General features: G+C 38.3%; 1 protein-coding gene across 1 annotated transcript in view; it reads left to right on the top strand.

The window, feature by feature from the left end:
• Positions 1-22754, top strand: part of C10H12orf4 (chromosome 10 C12orf4 homolog) — a 50399-nt gene extending 27645 nt beyond the window's left edge. Inside the window, exons 11-14 of the mRNA XM_023202066.1 lie at positions 10211-10413; positions 19248-19305; positions 19889-19956; positions 20581-22754. Of these exons, the coding sequence (XP_023057834.1) occupies positions 10211-10413; positions 19248-19305; positions 19889-19956; positions 20581-20673 (422 nt within the window). The 3' untranslated portion in view covers positions 20674-22754. The remainder of the gene's footprint in view (positions 1-10210; positions 10414-19247; positions 19306-19888; positions 19957-20580) is intronic.
• The last annotated feature ends 372 nt before the right edge of the window (positions 22755-23126 follow it).

Raw genomic sequence — 23126 nt, 5'->3', positions numbered from 1 at the left:
TTGTATACTTTATAAAATTTTTTAAGTAAGTGGTATGTTTTACAGTTTCAGAAATAGCCATCTCTTGATGGTTTTTTATTCTCCTTTAAGGTAATTTTCTCACATTTTCTTCCCCAGATCTTTGACATGTAGGTCACATTACATATGTATATGTATATATATATGTATATGTATATAAACCACTGTCACTCAGTTGGAACACATTACATTTAATCTAAGCAAATATTATACCCATTTCTGGTATTCATCTTGTCGTGCCCTGTCTCTTAGCCTGTGGTCATCAGCCTCGAAATTTCCTCCCACCTTCAGTTATCCCACCTTAGTGGATAATGTTAGAATCACCACATGTTGTTTCCTCCACTGTGTGGAACAGGAAACCATCCTCCTCTTCGTTTAAAAATACCTTCAATGAAGGATCTATTGTATTTCTCTTCATGGATCCACAACTTAAATCATCCATATTTTGTGGCTTTCTTAAAATGTGCCAATCTTATTTCTACTCTGGAAGAACCAAAGTCTGGTTTTTTTAAAACATAACTGTTTGTTGCTGTATGTATTTCCTTCCTTAGTCTTTTCTGGAAAAAGCCTATAGGTTGTTTAACAACTGGTAATTCAGTCTCTCAGTCCTCTTTCTGATTGAATTCACTCTGATGACCCCTAGTAGTGTTTGTATCACAGAACGTAACATGGACTGTCTTATTTGTATACTTTGTGTTACAACCAAATCTGGAGGATATATCATAAGTCTGAGTCAGAAAAGGAATATTAAAGTATTCAGTTAGAGATAATAGCATATTAATTTCCATTTAGTTAAAGTATACCTACACAACCAGGATGTTTACAGGAGATGAAAAAAATCTAAATCAAAACTTATTTTAATTTTTAAATTGCAAAGAAAAACAGTTTTATTTATATACTTGTAAGCCAGTCATAATTTACTTAATAATGATCTAAATATTTCCAGTTTATGTCATCTAATTCTCATAACCTTGTAAGGAAAGCAGTCAGCATTATTTTCCCCGTCTCATACACTAAGTAACAGAGGATCAATAAGTTGAATTGATTTGCCCAAGATCACACAGCCAATGTGCTAGAAATCAGATCTTCTTAACATCCAATCTAGTCCTTTTTCTACTATAGCATATTAATTTGATTGCTACTGCCAGCCCCATGGCCCCCATTTTATTAATGGGTAAAATTAGGCCAAGAAACAAGTCATTTAAGGTCAAAGACAGCAGTGCCAATTTGGGGATTAGGAGCACCTGACTTGTTCACTAAGTCATCCTGCCACACTCCTGGATCATGGCCCATATCTCAAGCTATGACTTCCATCCTGTGAATAATCAGTAGCAGTGTAGAAGGTAATACACTGTACTGGGCCAGAAGGATATTGTCTTATCACATAGTCCACTGAGTTTCTGATAAGCAGTCTCTGTCTTTTGTTGCCTTCCTAGAAAATTATAACTATTCCTCAACAATTTTCTTTTTTACTTTCTCTTTATCCAGTTTATTGTGATATATCTGTTGCTGTCCTTTCTTTAATTTCCTTCTGTTTATCTAATTCCTTTATCTTGTTCAAGTTAAAATAAAAAATAAAAGACCTTTGCCTGGGACCTGTCAGAGGCATCTGTGGATACAGCTGATGCACACTGGTAACTAGAAATGTTAACCACTGGGCTAAAGTATATTAAGTATTTTAAGTGTACTGTATGTTTCTAAGTAGATCCTAAGATAATGATGTTGCTGCAAGGGCAAGCAGAATTTGTGAGGGCACAGGTTAAGAGTGTGAGAGTAGAGATATGCAGACCTTTCCTAGAAGGACTTACCAGAATTTCCAGTGAGGTATATGTATTGGTAAGAACATATCCTTTCTATGTTTTCTATTTTATTTATTTATTTTTTTTAATTATACTTTTAAGTTCTAGGGTACATGTGCATAACGTGCAGGTTTGTTACATATGTATACTTGTGCCATGTTGGTGTGCTGCACCCATCAACTCCTCAGCACCCATCAATTCGTCATTTATATCAGGTATAACTCCCCAATGCAATCTCTCCCCCCTCCCCATGATAGGCCCCATTGTGTGATGTTCCCCTTCCCGAGTCCAAGTGAGCTCATTGTTCAGTTCCCACCTATGAGTGAGAACATGTGGTGTTTGGTTTTCTGTTCTTGTGATAGTTTGCTAAGAATGATGGTTTCCAGCTGCATCAATGTCCCTACAAAGGACGCAAACTCATCCTTTTTTATGGCTGCATAGTATTCCATGGTGTATATGTGCCACATTTTCTTAATCCAGTCTGTCACAGATGGACATTTGGGTTGATTCCAAGTCTTTGCTATTGTGAATAGTGCCGCAATAAACATACGTGTGCATGTGTCTTTATAGCAGCATGATTTATGATCCTTTGGGTATATACCCAGTAGTGGGATGGCTGGGTCATATGGTACATCTAGTTCTAGATCCTTGAGGAATCGCCACACTGTTTTCCATAATGGTTGAACTAGTTTACAATCCCACCAACAGTGTAAAAGTGTTCCTATTTCTCCACATCTTTTCCAGCACCTGTTGTTTCCTGACTTTTTAATGATCACCATTCTAACTGGTGTGAGATGGTATCTCATTGTGGTTTTGATTTGCATTTCTCTGATGGCCAGTGATGATGAGCATTTTTTCATGTGTCTGTTGGCTGTATGAATGTCTTCTTTTGAGAAATGTCTGTTCATATCCTTTGCCCATTTTTTGATGGGGTTGTTTGTTTTTTTCTTGTAAATTTGTTTGAGTTCTTTGTAGGTTCTGGATATTAGCCCTTTGTCAGATGAGTAGATTGCAAAAATTTTCTCCCATTCTGTAGGTTGCCTGTTCACTCTGGTGGTAGTTTCTTTTGCTGTGCAGAAGCTCTTTAGTTTAATTAGATCCCATTTGTCAATTTTGGCTTTTGCTGTCGTTGCTTTTGGTGTTTTAGACATGAAGTCCTTGCCCATGCCTATGTCCTGAATGGTACTACCTAGGTTTTCTTCTAGGGTTTTTATGGTATTAGGTCTAACATTTAAGTCTCTAATCCATCTTGAATTAATCTTCGTATAAGGAGTAAGGAATGGATCCAGTTTCAGCTTTCTACTTATGGCTAGCCCATTTTCCCAGCACCATTTATTAAATAGGGAATCCTTTCCCCATTTCTTGTTTCTCTCAGGTTTGTCAAAGATGAGATGGTTGTAGATGTGTGGAATTATTTCTGAGGACTCTGTTCTGTTCCATTGGTCTATATCTCTGTTTTGGTACCAGTACCATGCTGTTTTGGTTACTGTAGCCTTGTAGTATAGTTTGAAGTCAGGTAGCGTGATGCCTCCAGCTTTGTCCTTTTGACTTAGGATTGTCTTGGCAATGCAGGCTCTTTTTTGGTTCCATATGAACTTTAAAGCCGTTTTTTCCAATTCTGTGAAGAAACTCATTGGTAGCTTGATGGGGATGGCATTGAATCTATAAATAACCTTGGGCAGTATGGCCATTTTCACGATATTGATTCTTCCTATCCATGAGCATGGTATGTTCTTCCATTTGTTTCTGTCCTCTTTGATTTCACTGAGCAGTGGTTTATAGTTCTCCTTGAAGAGGTCCTTTACATCCCTTGTAAGTTGGATTCCTAGGTATTTTATTCTCTTTGAAGCAATTATGAATGGAAGTTCATTCATGATTTGGCTCTCTGCTTGTCTGTTACTGGTGTAAGAATGCTTGTGATTTTTGCACATTAATTTTGTATCCTGAGACTTTGCTGAAGTTGCTTATCAGCTTAAGGAGATTTTGGGCTGAGACAATGGGGTTTTCTAAATATACAATCATGTCATCTGCAAACAGGGACAATTTGACTTCTTCTTTTCCTAACTGAATACCCTTGATTTCTTTCTCTTGCCTGATTGCCCTAGCCAGAACTTCCAACACTATGTTGAATAGGAGTGGTGAGAGAGGGCATCCCTGTCTTGTGCCAGTTTTCAAAGGGAATTTTTCCAGTTTTTGCCCATTTAGTATGATATTGGCTGTGGGTTTGTCATAAATAGCTCTTATTATTTTGAGGTACGTTCCATCAATACCGAATTTATTGAGTGTTTTTAGCATGAAAGGCTGTTGACTTTTGTCAAAAGCCTTTTCTGCATCTATTGAGATAATCATGTGGTTCTTGTCTTTGGTTCTGTGTATATGCTGGATTATGTTTATCGATTTGCGAATGTTGAACCAGCCTTGCATCCCAGGGATGAAGTCCACTTGATCATGGTGGATAAGCTTTTTGATGTGCTGCTGAATCCGGTTTGCCAGTATTTTATTGAGGATTTTTGCATCGATGTTCATCAGGGATATTGATCTAAAATTCTCTTTTTGTGTCTCTGCCAGGCTTTGGTATCAGGATGATGTTGGCCTCATAAAATGAGTTAGGGAGGATTCCCTCTTTTTCAGTTGATTGGAATAGTTTCAGAAGGAATGGTACCAGCTCCTCCTTGTACCTCTGGTAGGATTCAGCTGTGAATCCATCTGGTCCTGGACTTTTTTTGGTTGGTAGGCTATTAATTATTGCCTCAATTTCAGAGCCTGCTATTGGTCTATTCAGGGATTCAACTTCTTGCTGGTTTAGTCTTGGAAGAATGTAAGTGTCCAGGAAATTATCCATTTCTTCTAGATTTTCTAGTTTATTTGTGTAGAGGTGTTTATAGTATTCTTTGATGGTACTTTGTATTTCTGTGGGGTCGGTGGTGATATCCCCTTTATCATTTTTTATTGCATCTATTTGATTCTTCTCTCTTTTCTTCTTCATTAGTCTTCCTAGCGGTCTGTCAATTTTGTTGATCTTTTCAAAAAACCAACTCCTGGATTCATTGATTTTTTTTGGAGGGATTTTTGTGTCTCTATCTCCTTCAGTTCTGCTCTGATCTTAGTTATTTCTTGCCTTCTGCTAGCTTTTGAATGTGTTTGCTCTTGCCTCTCTAGTTCTTTTAATTGTGATGTTAGAGTGTCAATTTTAGATCTTTCCAGCTTTCTCTTGTGGGCATTTAGTGCTATAAATTTCCCTCTACACACTGCTTTAAATGTGTCCCAGAGATTCTGGTATGTTGTATCTTTGTTCTCATTGGTTTCAAAGAGCATCTTTATTTCTGCCTTCATTTTGTTATGTACCCAGTAGTCATTCAGGAGCAGGTTGTTCAGTTTCCATGTAGTTGAGCGGTTTTGATTGAGTTTCTTAGTCCTGAGCTCTAGTTTGATTGCACTGTGGTCTGAGAGACAGTTTGTTATAGTTTCTGTTCTTGTACATTTGCTGAGGAGTGCTTTATTTCCAATTATGTGGTCAATTTTGGAATAAGTGTGATGTGGTGCTGAGAAGAATGTATATTCTGTTGATTTGGGGTGGAGAGTTCTATAGATGTCTATTAGGTCTGCTTGGTGCAGAGATGAGTTCAATTCCTGGATATCCTTGTTAACTTTCTGTCTCGTTGATCTGTCTAATGTTGACAGTGGAGTGTTGAAGTCTCCCATTATTATTGTATGGGAGTCTAAGTCTCTTTGTAAGTCTCTAAGGACTTGCTTGATGAATCTGGGTGCTCCTGTATTGGGTGCATATATATTTAGGATAGTTAGCTCTTCCTGTTGAATTGATCCCTTTACTATTATGTAATGGCCTTCTTTGTCTCTTTTGATCTTTGATGGTTTAAAGTCTGTTTTATCAGAGACTAGGATTGCAACCCCTGCTTTTTTTTTGTTCTCCATTTGCTTGGTAGATCTTCCTCCATCCCTGTATTTTGAGCCTATGTATGTCTCTGCATGTGAGATGGGTCTCCTGAAGACAGCAGACTGATGGGTCTTGACTCTTTATCCAGTTTGCCAGTCTGTGTCTTTTAATTGGAGCATTTAGTCCATTAACATTTAAGGTTAATATTGTTATGTGTGAACTTGATCCTGCCATTATGATATTAACTGGTTATTTTGCTCGTTAGTTGATGCAGTTTCTTCCTAGCCTCCATGGTCTTTACATTTTGGCATGTTTTTGCAATGGCTGGTACCTGTTGTTCCTTTCCATGTTTAGGGCTTCCTTCAGGGTCTCTTGTAAGGCAGGCCTGGTGGTGACAAAATCTCTAAGCATTTGCTTATCTGTAAAGGATTTTATTTCTCCTTCACTTATGAAACTTAGTTTGGCTGGCTATGAAATTCTGGGTTTAAAATTCTTTTCTTTAAGAATGTTGAATATTGGCCCCCACTCTCTTCTGGCTTGTAGAGTTTCTGCCGAGAGATCTGCTGTTAGTCTGACGGGCTTCCCTTTGTGGGTAACCCGACCTTTCTCTCTGGCTGCCCTTAAGATTTTTTCCTTCATTTCAACTTTGGTGAATCTGGCAATTATGTGTCTTGGAGTTGCTCTTCTGGAGGAGTATCTTTGTGGTGTTCTCTGTATTTCCTGAATTTGAATGTTGGCCTGCCCTACTAGGTTGGGGAAGTTCTCCTGGATGATATCCTGAAGAGTGTTTTCCAACTTGGTTCCATTTTCCCCCTCACTTTCAGGCACCCCAAGCAGACGTAGATTTGGTCTTTTTACATAATCCCATACTTCTTGCAGGCTTTGTTCATTTCTTTTTCTTCTTTTTTCTTTTGGTTTCTCTTCTTGCTTTGTTTCATTCATTTGATCCTCCATCGCTGATACTCTTTCTTCCAGTTGATCGAGTCGGTTACTGAAGCTTGTGCATTTGTCACGTATTTCTCGTGTCATGGTTTTCATCTCTGTTAGTTCGTTTATGACCTTCTCTGCATTAATTATTCTAGCTATCAATTCTTCCACTCTTTTTTCAAGATTTTTAGTTTCTTTGAGCTGGGTACATAATTCCTCCTTTAGCTCTGAGAAGTTTGATGGACTGAAGCCTGAAGCCTTCTTCTCTCATCTCGTCAAAGTCATTCTCTGACCAGCTTCGATCCATTGCTGGCGATGAGCTGCGCTCCTTTGCAGGGGGAGATGCGCTCTTATTTTTTGAATTTCCAGCTTTTCTGCCCTGCTTTTTCACCATCTTTGTGGTTTTATCTGCCTCTGGTCTTTGATGATGGTGACGTACTGATGGGGTTTTGGTATAGGTGTCCTTCCTGTTTGATAGTTTTCCTTCTAACAGGACCCTCAGCTGTAGGTCTGTTGGAGATTGCTTGAGGTCCACTCCAGACCCTGTTTGCCTGGGTATCAGCAGCAGAGGTTGCAGAAGATAGAATATTGCTGAACAGCGAGTGTACCTGTCTGATTCTTGCTTTGGAAGCTTCCTCTCAGGGATGTACTCCACCCTGTGAGGTGTGGGGTGTCAGACTGCCCCTAGTGGGGGATGTCTCCCAGTTAGGCTACTCAGGGGTCAGGGACCCACTTGAGCAGGCAGTCTGTCCCTTCTCAGATCTCAACCTCCGTGTTGGGAGATCCACTGCTCTCTTCAAAGCTGTCAGACAGAGTCGTTTGCATCTGCAGAGGTTTCTGCTGCTTTTTTTGTTGTTGTTGTTTAGCTGTGCCCTGTCCCCAGAGGTGGAGTCTACAGAGACAGGCAGGTTTCCTTGAGCTGCTGTGAGCTCCACCCAGTTCGAGCTTCCCAGCGGCTTTGTTTACCTACTTAAGCCTCAGCAATGGCAGGCGCCCCTCCCCTAGCCTCACTGCTGCCTTGCAGTTAGATGGCAGACTGCTGTGCTAGCAATGAGGGAGACTCCGTGGGCGTGGGACCCTCCTGGCCAGGTGTGGGACATAATCTCCTGGTGTGCCCGTTTGCTTAAAGCGCAGTATTGGGGTGGGAGTTACCCGATTTTCCAGGTGTTGTGTGTCTCAGTTCCCCTGGCTAGGAAAAGGGATTCCCTTCCCCCCTTGCGCTTCCCAGGTGAGGCGATGCCTCGCCCTGCTTCAGCTCTCACTGGTCGGGCTGCAGCAGCTGACCCGCACGGATTGTCCGGCACTCCCGAGTGAGATGACCCCAGTACCTCAGTTGAAAATGCAGAAATCACCGGTCTTCTGTGTTGCTTGCGCTGGGAGTTGGAGACTGGAGCTGTTCCTATTCGGCCATCTTGCTCCGCCCCCCTATTTTACTTCTTTATGTTGATACGAACTACAGAAAATACAAGCTGATGAGATTTTTCTTGGCTTGTGGGGCTTCACAGAAAAAAGAGTGATGGTAGGAAGCATGGATTTTAATGTTTGAGAAAGACTGCTCCAGCGTTCAGCCTAAAATATTCATTCAACAAATAATTATTGAGTATCTTCTACCTGCCAGGTGCTGTTCTACTTGCTAAAGATAGAACACTGAAGAAGATAAACAAAATCCCTATAATTATGGCACGTACACAGTGGTCTCTTTAAAATAATATGTACACAAAATAATTTCAGTGCTAAGAAGAAGATAAAACTGAATAAGGTGAAAGAGTAAAGGGTGGAGGAGACCACTAGTAGATAGGATAGTTAAGGAAGTCCTTTCTGAGGAGGTGACTTTTGATCTGAGATGTGATTGATGAAAAGAAGTCAGCCCTGTGAGAATCTTGGAGAAAAGCTCTCCAGGCAGCAGCCCTGAATTGGGAACAAGCTCTGCATGTTTGAAGAATGGAACAAAAGCTTGTGTAACTGGAGTGACGAAGGAGTGAGACAAGAAGATACTGGAGAGAGAGGCAGGGTCCAAGTCATCTTGGCCTGCCAGACTAGTGGTCCCCAGCTTTTTTGGTACCAGCACCGGGGACCAGTTTCATGGAAGACAGTTTTTCCACAGACTGGGGGTTGGGGAGGTTTGAGGATGATTGAAGTGCATTACATTTATTGTGTACTTTATTTCTATTATTATTACATTGCAATATATAATGAAATAATCACACAAGTCACTGTAATGTAGAATCCCTGGGAGCCCTGAGCTTGTTTTCTTGCAACTGGATGATCCCATCGGGGGGTGATGGGAGACAGTGACAGATCATCAGGCACTAGAGTCTCGTAAGGAGCACGTAACCTAGATCCCTCACATGCACAGTTCACAGTAGGGTTCACGCTCCTGTGAGAATCTAATGCCACCACTGATCTGACAGGAGGTGGAGCTCAGGCCGTAATGTGAGCAGTGAGGAGCGGCTGTAAATACAGATGAAGCTTCACTCCCTTGCTGGCACTCATCTCCTGCTGTGCAGCCCAGTTCCTACCAGGTGATGGACGGTGCCAGTCCATGGGAGACCATTGTTCTAGACCATGATAAAGAGTATGGATATTAAGTAGGGGAGCGATATGATACATATTTAAGTCACAGCTACATGAAGACTTGGTTTGTAGGTGGACAAGCAGGGAGTAAGGAGATCAATTAAGAGAATATTACAAAAACCTAGGTGAGAAATTAGCATGAACTGGGGTGACATCAATAAAAGTGGAATACTCAGATATGGGCTATTCTGGAGATAGAACTGAAAATAGTTGGTGGTAGATTGGATTGTGGATGAGGTGATAGGCATTGAGGGAAAGCACAGGAATTAGGGACACCTATCTTTCTGTCCTGGGCAACTAACTGGACAGATTGGTCTCGTAAGTTGAGATGAGGAAGAGCAGATTTAGGGCATAGACACAAGTAACCTTTTTTACCTGTTAAATTTGACATTTTAGGCCAGGCGTGGTGGTCCACGCCTGTAATCCCAGCACTTTGGGAGGCTGAGGCAGGCAGATCATGAGGTCAGGAGATGGAGACCGTCCTGGACAACATGGTGAAACCCCATCTCTACAAAAAAATACAAAAGTTAGCTGGGCGTGATGGCACGTGCCTGTAATCCTAGCTACTCAAGAGGCCGAGGCAGGAGAATCGCTTGAACCAGGGAGTCGGAGGTTGCAGTGAGCTGAGATTGTGCCACTGTACTCCAGCCTGGTGACAGAGTAAGACTCCATCTCAAAATACATTAATTAATTAATTTGACATTTTAGGCATTTACATCAAAATAAAGATGAGCACTTACTTGATTTATTTACTGCTTGGTGGTCACTTCATACCAATTTATGAGCCTATTGCATAATTGGCTATTGTCTCTTATTTTCATTACCCTCTCTCTGAGAATTAAGGAGCAGTAATCACAGTTGCTTCCTGAATCCGGTAAATGTTCATGATACACCCCACTAGTTCAGCACATTGATTGCCAATTACACTTATTTATAAAGCCCACTGATGAATGTGACTTAGGCATTTGATAATAATACTTGTATTTGTTGTTCACAGGGGAATTTTATATTACACGGCATTCAAATCTCTCAGAAATCCATGTTGCTTTCCATCTTTGTGTGGATGACCATGTGAAATCGGGAAACATCACTGCTCGTGATCCTGCCATTATGGGACTCCGAAATATACTCAAAGTTTGCTGTACCCATGACATCACAACAATAAGCATTCCTCTTTTGCTGGTACATGATATGTCAGAGGTAGGCAGATAGAAAAATCCTGGAATTTTATGATTAACATAATTATAATATTGATTTAACCCTCAATATTGTATAATAATCCACTTTACATTTTTTTAAACTAATGGATTTTTGCATCTCCTGTCTGATTAGTAGAATTGAGTGAAATATAATACAAAATGGTGAGTAATCCTTAATCATTTATGTTCATAGAGCTATAGCATTGTCCTATAGTAAATAGACTAGAAAATCAAAATAATATTTAGCTTTGGATAAGGTACGTGCCCCTACACCTCTTTCTCCTCCTTTTTTTTTCTCCTCGTCCCTGTCTTCCCTCTCCCCTTCCCCCTCTTCTTATCCCCTTCTTTTTTGCCTTAAGTAGTGTTAGATTTACATACACATATATATTTGGCTTAGGCTGCCATGAAAATTAGTTTGCATTTTCTGAGTATGCATTAATAGGTAATGGAAAGAGATGCTAGATGACAGGAAGAAACCAGCCTTCGTTTAACATTTTTCTCAAGGGTTCTTTTTAGATAATACAGTTCTGCAATTAAGATGTAGCATAATTGTTCTTCCATTTTGTTGTGTACTATAATTTAATTTTTAACAGTCTCTTCCCATGACTGGTTTTCCTCTTTCTTCCTTCACCCACATAGAAACTGGTCAGAAGGCATACATTGCAGAAATAATACAAAAGACTAAAATTCAACTTTACATAGTCTGGAGAAACAAAGAGCCTCAAACCAAACAGGTCCAGACAAGTCATAGGAGAGCCATTGTTCAACTTGGTGATGAAGGACTCCTATCAGCAACTCTACGCCTGCTTATTTTGAGGAGGCATTTATTAAAAAGCAAAATTGGCCCCTGTAGTCCCAGCTACTTCCAGGACTGAGGCAGGAAGATTGTTTTAGCCCAGAGTTCAAGACCAGCCTGAGCAACATGGTGAAACTGTATCTCTTAAAAAAATTGCTGACTAGGAAGTGGAGATGGTGATTGTCAGGAAGGAAGTTTGATTATTGATTATGTATAGTTGTTTACCAAAAGCAAAATGATATGTTGTAAAGGACAGTGTAAAAGATTCTATGTTTTACTTTTTAGACTAAGTCCCCACTTAGACTCATTATACTACAGAGGCCTCATTTTAAATTTCGGATCCTGTATAACAGGGGTCCCAAACCGCCAGGCCAAGAACCTGCCACACAGCAGGAGGTGAGCATCAAAGGGCGAGCATCAAAGGGCGAGCATTACTGCCTGACCTCTGCCTCCTGTCAGATCAGCAGCCACATTAGATTGTCATAGGAACGTGAACCCTATTGTGAACTGCGTGTGCGAGGGAGCTAGGTTGCGTCCTCCTTGTGAGAATCTAATGCCTGATGATCTGAGGTGGATCAGTTTCATCCTGAAACCATCCCTGCTGTCCCCAGCCTCACCCCCAACTCCAGTCTGTGGAAAAATTGTCTTCCGTGAAACTGGTTCCTGGTGCCAGAAAGGTTGGGGTCTGCTTCTACATAAACACAAAAAAATAATTCTTGTCCTTCTGAGACAGGGTGATTTTAAATGACTTCCCATTTATAATCTATGCTGGTATTCTTTTACCAGGCACTTTGTTGTTTTGATTAGGAGAATCCTGGCACTGTCCTATGAAAGCTTCATCAGACTTACTAATTTCTCATTCCATTCACTTCTGTAGCCTCAGTCATACCTAATATGGTATCAAGAGAGATGGACAAACTTTTTTTTCCCCACCGTAGCTTTATGAAGTTTTAGTTCCATCAGGAATTTTTAGCTATTGTTAAATCATCATCACTAACTAGTTTATCTATAAAAGGGTCTTTGGGAGTAACAAAGTTTATGATGAATTCCTACCACAAGGAATTCATCCAAACATTCCTGCAGCTGGACTCCTGGTTAACCAGTTTATAAAAATGGTTATATGTAGGTGGGAAACAACCTCAAAAACAGTGTTTCCAGAAGTCACTAAGTTCAGATTTACTTCCAGACATCTGATACTACTAGCATTCCCTCTCCCACAATGTTACAAAAGTTACATGTTTTAAATTGGGAAGGCCAGCTGCAGAACATTAAGTTTGTTTCCAAAGTGTCCAATTTAATTCACAAAAGTATATTGAGCTACGATTCTCCCATCTGTTGTATTTAAACATCCATTCAGGTCAAGAAGTTTATAAACTCAGACACTAGACAGGATATAGAGGTAATATTTGTTTTCGCTTTGGTGCAAGGATCCCAAAGCATTTTCAGGCGTCATTTTCCTCTTCTAACAGAGTTGTTAGACACTCAGTTACCATATTTTAGTGTGTGCAAGAAAATGAAGATGACTGAAATAGCCCATGTCCTATGTCAGATAAAAGAGCTATAGAAATTAATTGCAGTTTAAAAAGGATAAAGGAAAAATAACCTATCAGCAAGAAGAAAGACATATTATCCGTTTTATCTCAATAGATCTTTGTGATCTCAAGATACTGTCTTATTGGAGTCAGTCTTATGGAATGAAGCTACAAAGCAATAATATTGAATTCTCAACTTCCTTTTATTTTTGCTGTTAACTTGTTGAATAATTTGGGGCTTACCAAATTGTTTAGTTTTGTAACTGTTGTTACTAATGAAGATTTTGTTGTTTGTTTTTAACTTTTATATTGGAGTATAACACACATATAGAAAGGTACACATCTCTTCATAGACTGAACACCCATATATAACAAATATGCAGATGATGAAACAGAACATGACCAGCACCCCAGCAGCCACTTCCCTTTCAGTCACTTAAACCACACTCCCTCCTCAAGGGTAGCCACTGTTTTCATCCCGAAAATTATGGATTAGTTGGGCTTGCTTTTGCTGTTTATCTTATATCTGGCTTCTTTCATTCAGTATTATGTTTGTGAGATCTATCCATAATATTGTGCATGGTTATAGATTGTTCATTGTTGTTGTTTTTTATTATTTCATTGTGTGACTAGACCACAGTTATTTATACATTCTATTTATGGACAATTGGGTAGTTTTTCCAGATTTTTATTATTATGAGTAGTATTGCTATGAACATTCCAACAGACATCTTTTGACACTACTGTTGAGAATATACTTAGGGATAGAATTGTTAGGTCTCAGGGTGTATTTATGTTTAACTTTGGTAGATATGCCAAATAGTTTTTCAAAGTAGTTAGACCTATGCTGTTATATTGAATAAAGCCAAACTATTTCTCATCTTCTGATAAGGGTTGTGAAACTTACTAACGCAGGTGTTTCAAGTACCTCAGAGGCACATACTTGAGAAGTAAAGAATAATCGTGGAATATTCCCCATTGGTGCATAAACTCAGATGGTAATTCTTACATCTAAATTCCAAGACATACAGTGAAGACTTAAAAGAACATACTGGCTTACTCTGCAGTTCAGCCTTACCCTAATGAGAGGATTCAAGTTGAGTAACCATGAGCTTTAGACAGAAGGCATTGTCTCAGTTGTAGTCAGAACTGAGATTTTAAGTTCACGTTCGCAGGTGTAGAATCTCTTCTGTGCACTTGTCATCTAGAGTGTGACAGTAGAGCCCAATTTGTGGCCAGCTATAAAGTCTATAATGGTTCACATGAGCCTTCCAGCTTCATTGGATTTCTCTAACAGTGCATTCTCACAGGCATGTCACTGTGATTTAGTCACTTTTCCATTATTTAGAACTTATGATCAAAAACTTTCTGTACTGTTACCTGGCCCACTATGTTGTCTATACCATCTACTATATCATACATATTAAGATTTGTTTCCAGAAGTGAGCTCCTTGTGAAACTGCTGACCACAACTCATGATGACATTCAATAAGTCATTCTTGTCATGACCTTACTGAATTCTAAAGCTTGCAGTTTACCTTTTCTAAGTACCCAAAGCATTCTTTTTGGTGCTGGTTTTAGTCAGAGACAAAATGACAGGATTAAAAAACTCTTGCAAGCATCTATCTTAAACTTACAGTGGAGTCTCTATGGAGGGACCTGGAAGATTGAAAACAACTTAGACGTGTGTTTTGGGGGGGGGGGGGGTTGGGTGTGTGTGCGTGCACATGCGTATACAGGTAGCTGTCTAGTTTCCTCTTAGAGTCATATGCTGCTAAGTGTCACTAAGTTCAAGTATACTGAATATGGAGTTATATCATCTGAGAATTAAATTTATTTTTAAAATATGTCTGTCACTTCAAAGATTTGCTGGGGTCCTGTCACAAGTTGGTATTTTGGTATATTCTCTAAATCGCATTGATGAAACTTTGTCATTAATTCACACCATTCTGAAAAGTGTGAAGTTCTTAATTTGTATCACAAATACTTGCTCTAGACCATGCTATTAACGCCACATATACAAAAAGCAAGAAAGCAGGGTATTAATGAGGAAAATGTGATGATCTTTGGACAAGTAGGACAATGAACTTGATTACTTTTCCCCTACCTACTTTTGGTCATACCATTTAACCCATCCCTGTTTTAACTTGTGTTAAATCTTTCATTATTACCATTAGTATCCTGATTTTAATGCATTGGAATGCATCAAAACTAGCCCTTCAATAAGCTCTATGCTTAGAGTTCACATTAGTTGTCCTAGTGTTTAGACGTGACCTTAGCCTGAAATAATTCAAGGCTAATCATAGATGTCAGTAAATTCTAGATTATAAGACAAGTTACTGTCAGAAAATGCTTTTTTATATGTAAAAATGAGTGCTTCATTAAACCAGTGTAAATAGTACTAATTCCTTGATTCTGATTACTATCATAGTATTTCAAAACATGATTGGTTTTAGAGTAATATTTTAAGATGATACAAATAGTTATACAATAGTATTTATTCCTACATATGGGTTCTTGAATAAAATGTTTAACATAAGTGAATAAGTAGGTCCTTAATGAAATTAGATACCATGAATGAGAATCAGCAGAAACAACTGAACATAGAAACAGATGCACAAAGACTTTTAGCACTGGAATTATAAAACACAGACCATACAGTAGTTGATTACTGTGTTTAAAGAACTGAAAACAAGCTTAAAATGCCTTCAGGTAAAAAGATGTTATGAAAAGTGACCTGGCAACTATAAAACATGCTGAGAGAAATTTTAAAAGACCTAAATAAATGGAAATACATACTGTGTTCATGGATTGGAAGACTCAGTATTGTCAAGATAATAGTTCTAAAATTGATCTATAGATTTAAATCCCAATTGGAATTCTTATAAGGTAATTTTGAGATTTTGACAAGCTAATTCTAAGAGGTATATGGAAATGCACAGGACCTGAAACAGCCAAAACAATTTTGAAAAAGAACAAAGTTAAAGAACTTACACTAATTTCAAAACTTGCTATAAAGTTACAGTAATCAATGCAATGTGATGTTGGCAAAAGAATAGACTGTGGATCAGAAAACAGAATAAAGCATCCAGACATAAATCCATACATATATGGTCATTTGATTTCCAGCAAAGATGCCAAGGCAATGCAGTGGGAGAAAGGATAATCTTTTCGGTGGTGTTGAAACAACTGGATATTCATATAGAAAACAGTCTTAACCCTTACATTATATCATATATAAAAATTAAAATGGATCATACCTCAACAAAAGAGCTAATATTATAAAGCTTCTAGAGGAAAACATAAAATAAAATCCTGATGACGTCAGGTTAAGCCGGTTAAAATTTGTTAGGCCACAAAGGCATAAGCCATAAAAGAAGAATGTAATAAATTGTATTTTAAAATTCAAAACTTTAGGTCATCAAAAGATGCTATTAAGAAAATGAAAATTCAAGCCTCAGGCTGTCACATGACCTTGAGTAATTCACTGTGCTGCTCTGAGCATCTTTTTTTTTTTTAATTTATAAAGGTTATTTTTGTGAGATTATGTGTATTGTAAAGTTTCATGTAAACATAAGACATTATTATTATAGTTTTCAGAGCCATCAGCATTGCTCTGTAGCTGCAGACATACATACGTTTATTTATTTTATTTATTTAAGATGGAGTCTTGCTCTGTCACCAAGGCTGGAGTACAGTGGTGTGATCTTGGCTCACTGCAACCTCCGCCTTACAGGTTCAAGCAATTCTCCTGCCTCAGCCTCCCAAGTAGCTGTGATTACAGGCATGCGCCACCACGCCCAGCTAATTTTTGTATTTTTAGTAAAGACAGGGTTTCACCATGTTGGCCAGGCTGGTCTCAAACTCCTAACCTCAGATGATCCACCTGCCTTGGCCTCCCAAAGTGCTGGGATTACAGGTGTGAGCCACTGCACCCAGCCAACTGTAGACATTGTGACCTTGTTCTCTCTGTACATCATCTTTTCACCAGGAGGAAGTAAGACACAAAACCCAAACACTTGTCCCTCCATGCATGTGCGTACTCCATAAGACCACTGTAGCTCTTTTGCAGCAGCCTTTGCAGTTACAAGAAAATACTCTTCTTTCTGTGAACTTTGAAGCCAAAGTGTTATAACTTAAACTTGAATATCAGAAAATTCTAGTGAATTTTTAGAAGCTTCCAGGACCTAACCCAAGAGGATTCTTTACTTTTTAGCCAACCAAAAAACTACACCTCTTTTGTTAATCAATCTTAAAACCAAGTGTCTTGGACACAAGTTTAAAAGTAGCTTCCTATTAAACCCTATTTCTGGCCTCAGAGAAAGTCACATTCTTTTTAAATGTCCATGGATTTTACTCAACCTATGTTTTTGAGCATGTGTATTGCTCAGTATTATAGAAGGCATTGTAAAAGGTAATAAAGGTGAATAAAAAGTGGCTTCTACCTTCAGAGAGCACGCAACTTAATAAAGCAGAGAAAGAATAAATCCCATCCTTCTGCCTGTGCCTCTGCCCTTCTCCCCAAAACGACAGGATAAAAATCTGAGCATTGAGATAAAAGAACAGTAAAGTACTTTGGGAGTTCAGAAAATGGAGACATATTTGTAGTTGGGAAAATAAGAAATACTGTATGGAGGAGATGGCAATTAAGCTGAACATTGAAGAATCAAGATCAGGTTCAGTAGATGGAATTACTGAGAAGGGCATTGTGGGTAGAAGAAACAGATTGAGGAAGAGTGGAGGGAGGTGGGTGACAGGCACTGCAGACCATGTTTAGGCAAATGTGAGCAGATATACTTGACTGCAACCTTCATTTTTAAAAATTTAAAAGTCACAGAAGCTTAAAGTAGCTTTGGCTTTAAAGTATGTAGCCTTAAATAGTAAAAGAAAGGCTTACATATTATGTGTGAGACAGTAGGAAGCAATTGTAAGTTCTTAAAACAGGAGTATAATATGATCAGAAATATACTTCAAATAGCCAAAATTAGTGGTTTAGAGGGGAAACGCTAGAATTCAGGACACTAGATAGGAAGCCATAGTGGTAAGTAGCCATGAGGTCACAAAGACCTTCAGAGACCGGTGAAGAACTGGAATAATTTGACCATCAGCCCTGGGGCAGAGGTGGGGAAAATGTCATGAAGAAAAGGAGTGGTCACAAGGTATGTGAATTACAGCAATAAGTAAACAGCAATTAACTAGAAGAAGACTGAGAAAAGGTTTGGTAATTAATAATCATTGATGATCTGACATAAAGAATTTCCAGTTGAGTGATGGGGTGGAAGCCTGCTTACAAAAGATGAAAGACTGAGTAGTTGGTAAGGAAGACATCATTTGCCTTTTTTATTCTTATTCTCGCACATGTGTCCAGTGAGTTTTTCAGAAGCTACGTGCTGTGTGATAATATAACAGATTGAATGCAGAGACAGATATAAGAATTCAGATGTCTTCTGATAGGCTAGGCTTTAATGAGATTTGCAGAAATTTAAAACATTATTACACTTACTGAATTTTTTTTTTTTGTTTTGGAAAATAGTTATTTTTAATTAAAATGTTATTTATATTAACATGAATGGGTTTGTTTTTAAATTCATGTTTTCTTAGTTTTAATTCCTAATGCAATAAATATCAAGAGATATAATCTACATAAAGAAAAACTCTTTGGAGTCCTCAGTAATTTAAAAAAAAATTTTTTTAGAGCGGGGGTCTCACTATGTTGCCCAGGTGGACTTGAACCCTTGGGCTCAAGCAATCCTCCTGCTTCAACCTCCCAAGCGGCTGGGACTACAAATGTGCACCATTGCACCAGGCTAATATTTAAGAGTGCAAAAGATCCTGAGACCCACAAAGTTTGATAATCACAATAATGAAATAATCTACATGTTTTATAGTTATAATTATGAAGACTTAGGGAAAAACAATTCTGGTGTTTGTGAAGAGGAATAGATTTGTAAATGGTATACATGCTAATCATACTATGGAAAATTACCAATGTTTTGGTTATAGACTGGCAGTGACACATATCCATATTTGACTGAAGATTAGAAAGGAACTTAGAAAAATGAATGCATTTGTTTTGTTAGGTGGCTGGGATGGGGCATTTGTTTATTTCCACTCATTTGTAATAATGTATTATACAGTAAAAACATTTTACTGCTTACGTAAATATACAATGTAATATAATTATTCATGCTAACATTGAGGTTAGTAGGTAGAGTTCCTATGTCATTTATATTTGTCTTTAGAATTATCCAGAAAAATTAAGGATTTTTTTTTTTTAATCGTATTTATGGGGCTAACTAAATTAGTTTGTATTCCACAAGTATAGTCTTACAGCCGGAAGAAGCTGCATGCCTAAAAACTAGAGGAAATCCAGTTGGGATTAGCAAACAGTCGCCTAAATCTGTTCACAACGTGGATGGTCAACATTATAGATAGATAAAGATCTGACTTTACTTTATATACAAAGTTCTATTAAAAACATATCTTATGTTTTGTTTCTGTTTTTAGGAAATGACTATACCCTGGTGCTTAAGGAGAGCAGAACTTGTGTTCAAATGTGTCAAAGGTGAGCGTGATCTTCTCTCTGACAACCACCACCTGTATTTCCTCCCAAATATGGAAAGTAGAGCAACCCAGAAGAAAGAAGTGAAAGATGCCCCTGTCAGCTATTGCTTCAGTTAGATAGGTTAGCAAGTAAATATTTCGTGATAGGCTTTTTTAGTTTTATTTTTCTAGTCACAGAATAAGTCTCCAGCCCCTTTGAAATATAAGGCTATTTGGACACTAATTAGACTTTGTTCTGCTGCTAGCTTGCTATTACCTTTATTCTCTTAAAAAGAAAAAACTAGAGCCACATATTTATTAACTTTTAATAAGCTGTCTTGGCTTCATTGTATGGAGACTAAATTGGATTTGAGAAATCATAAATAAGAGCATGTTGACGAAACTGTTCAACCTCTCTGGCACGAAGAATTAGGGATTGCAAACATTTGTTTGTCCTTTAGGCGTAGCCTATCCTACAGGCAAATGGCTCCCTAAAAAGTCAAGCCATGAAGCCCCACAATGAAAATTCAGTTAATTTCAGTAAGTGACGGGTAGGTTTGAAAGCCAGAACTTGTAATGCAGCAACATCTGTTTTTCTATTTTAGGTTTCATGATGGAAATGGCTTCATGGGATGGAGGAATTTCTAGGACAGTGCAGTTTCTAGTACCACAGGTATGTTATCTGAATAGATCTCACCCCAATTTAATCTCTTTTATTAGATTTCTCACAGATAGAGCTAGGCACCCTGCTCTAAAATCCTAAATACAACATAAAATGCGAATCGCTTTCTGTGTTTTAAGGAGAGAAGTATTTGGATGTGATAAAGGCACTTAGTGTATTGTCAAAGATATCAGCATCTACCACTCAAGGAATTTGTTGTTTAACCCCCTAAACAAAACCTGACCCATCATTCCTTTGTTTTCCTCCACATTTGTATTATATAGATTATAAAGGGTTCTTCAGTAAGGACATTAGCAGATAATGATTCTGTATTCTGTGAAGAACTTAGCAACATCAGTGGTTTTATATTACTGATTACACTAGTGTTACCTAGAGGTTTTTCTATTACTCAAACTTATTATTTGACAGAAAGGACATAAGTGCTCAGAAGATGGAGCCAGAAAACCAGCCCTTGTCCATAGCCATGCAGTTATATCAGTCATGAAAGATAATTTTCACATATTGCATTCACATATTCCTAGTAGAACTAGGTCCATATTTTAAAATACTTCTAAAATTATTTTAAAAATCAATGATGATTTGACAAGTGCAATTATTATTTTTTTCCTCTTACAGAGTATTTCTGAAGAAATGTTTTATCAACTTAGTAACATGCTTCCCCAGATTTTCCGAGTATCATCAACACTCACTCTGACATCCAAGCACTAAACCCTTATAGATTGACATGCTGGCAGAAGAGGATTGTTAAACTCTCCAGGAACTTGTGCTATGCTGGGAATCTGTCAAGCAAAAGATGCCCAGAAAGAGAACCTGCAACTGAATCCACAAATCAAGATACATGTCTGTGAAACCATTCCAAAAATTTATATCCTGCACAAACTAGTGATCACCCCCTAACTTAAACACTTAAAGTTTCTTTATGAATTTCTCTTTTTGTTTCTTCTCCATGTTACCTGTGAATATTAGTAATCTAAAACTTTGTATTTATCACACATGGATACTTGCAAAAGGAAGCTTGATTATATTTACATGGAGGCATTTGACTTTTTCAGAAGGCTTGACTCATATCAGGTGCAAGCCTTAATTAAACATGCAGATAAAATCTTCCTTTTACTTTATTTGCCAAAACAAAATTTAAAAGCACTGAAATATACATTGCAAGTACAAATTTCCTGTGAAAATCTTTTTATAGAAACACAAATGTATGAGACAAATGTGCTTATTCTTTTAAACTCTCCTGTTTCAGAACCCTCCTTTTTAAATCTACTCCTTCTAAGGATGTACAAGTTAGAGTCAGAAGACGTTTCGGATTTTTTCCGTCTCTCTCATCCTCCCTCTGTGACCTTGCATTTGCATGTTGATAACATTTCATGGACTGAGAAATAGTGTTCTTTTTTGCAAGCTTGATGTCAAGATTAAACCAGCCCCTGGCAGTATTTTAGTGCTCATCAACATTGTGACAATCAGACAAGGAAGATCGTTTTTATAATTCTGTCCTCCCTGTGTTCTCAGCTTGCTTAACCACTCTTCTACCTCTTGAATTTCTTTGCAGATAAATGTATCCCCATTTCTGCCTCTTCTCTATTTCCCCTCCTTTTCCGTTGTTTTTCCTTATAGCACTACTTTCTCAGGTGCTGCATGTCATATATTTGTCCCATCTATAACATTTTCTATGAGTAGCAACTCCCTTAAACAAAGGCATTTACAAAAGCACACAGGTGTTTAGAAAAGCAATAGTTTTATCAATTCCAAGTTGTGTGGATATTGTAACTGGCCACAAGAATGAAATGGAGGGCATTTGGTGTCATAAGATGGCATGTCTTGATGACAAGAAACAAAACGTCCTTCATTAATATGCCTCAATGTAACAACTATTATAGAAACTCTGTTAGCGAGCAGAGTGCTTTCCTATAACAGAATGTGTCTTAATTTTCTACTCAAGGAAAAGGTGTGTCCAAGTAACAACACTAAAGACAACCCTAAGGAGAACACCCACTCCAGCAGTATGTCTGTTAGACACTAAAATTCTCCAAATTGTTTGTCAGGGACCCTGGCGATTCTGCCAAGAAGGCAGGTGTTTCACCCTTAGAGCCTATACAGTTCTCTTGGAGAAATTGTCTTTCAGGCACCACTGTTACCACTGAGACTGATTCTAATGCAAAGCAGGGAAGACAGAGGCAGAAACCAGGAGAGTGGTAGATCAGTGCAGCCGAGGTATCAGAATGGAGGAGCAAAGTTTCATTCATGGATGTTTGTTGAATGCTGCTGCCCAACTCTTCCTTTGTCACTTCTAGGCTATTCTACTAAGTTACTTATAAACTGATGGCTTTAACTGAGGGCTGTGTAAAGGTATTATCTGGCATATGAAATCAGGATAAATTAATCGAATGTCTGTTTTTCACATGCAACTGTGTTATAGAAGTAGTAAAATTGGAAAAATCGTGTTTATGGTGTTACCACTGATGGAAACAAACACCAAGCTAATAATAAATATATAATTTAAAAAGCTAATTGTATGCACTTAAATGGTGGGAATTTTAGTGATGCAGTAATTGAGGAGTCTGGAGTTTTGTATTTGGACCAAGAATTATGAGATAAGGATCTTTTTCTGAGGGTTCTAAAGGGCTTCTTGGACGGGAGTGGTTTCAAGCACTTCATGAATGATGTGAAGAACGTACCTTAGGCTGAGACAGCATTCTAGGTACAGGTGGCCCTCTGTTCAACCAACTGTGGATGGAAAATATTCTGAAAAAAGACAATACAACAATAAAAATTTTAAAAATACAATATAACATCTGTTTACGTGGCATTTACATTGTATTTGGTATAAGTAATGTGTAGATGAATTAAGTATATGGGAGGCTGTGTGTAGGTTATATGCAATTCCTACACCATTTTATATAAGAGACTGAAGCATCCAGGGATGTCGATATTGGCAGGGGGTCTGGAACCGGTCTCCTGCGGATACCAACGGACAACTGAGGCAGGCGCAGATAGGAGCAGAAATAGAATGGAGGCAGTGGCGAATGGCCAATAAGTTGAGAGGAGCTGACCACAAGAGTCTGAGGATGGGGAGATGAGCACAAACATTGACATTGGTGAGGACTGTGAGTTAGAAGTTTTCTATTTGTATAAACAGTTACATATTCCTAAATGGCCCT

The sequence above is a fragment of the Piliocolobus tephrosceles genome, chromosome 10, assembly GCF_002776525.5.
Source record: "Piliocolobus tephrosceles isolate RC106 chromosome 10, ASM277652v3, whole genome shotgun sequence".
NCBI lineage: Eukaryota > Metazoa > Chordata > Mammalia > Primates > Cercopithecidae > Piliocolobus > Piliocolobus tephrosceles.
This window is presented reverse-complemented; position numbering and strand designations above follow the sequence as displayed.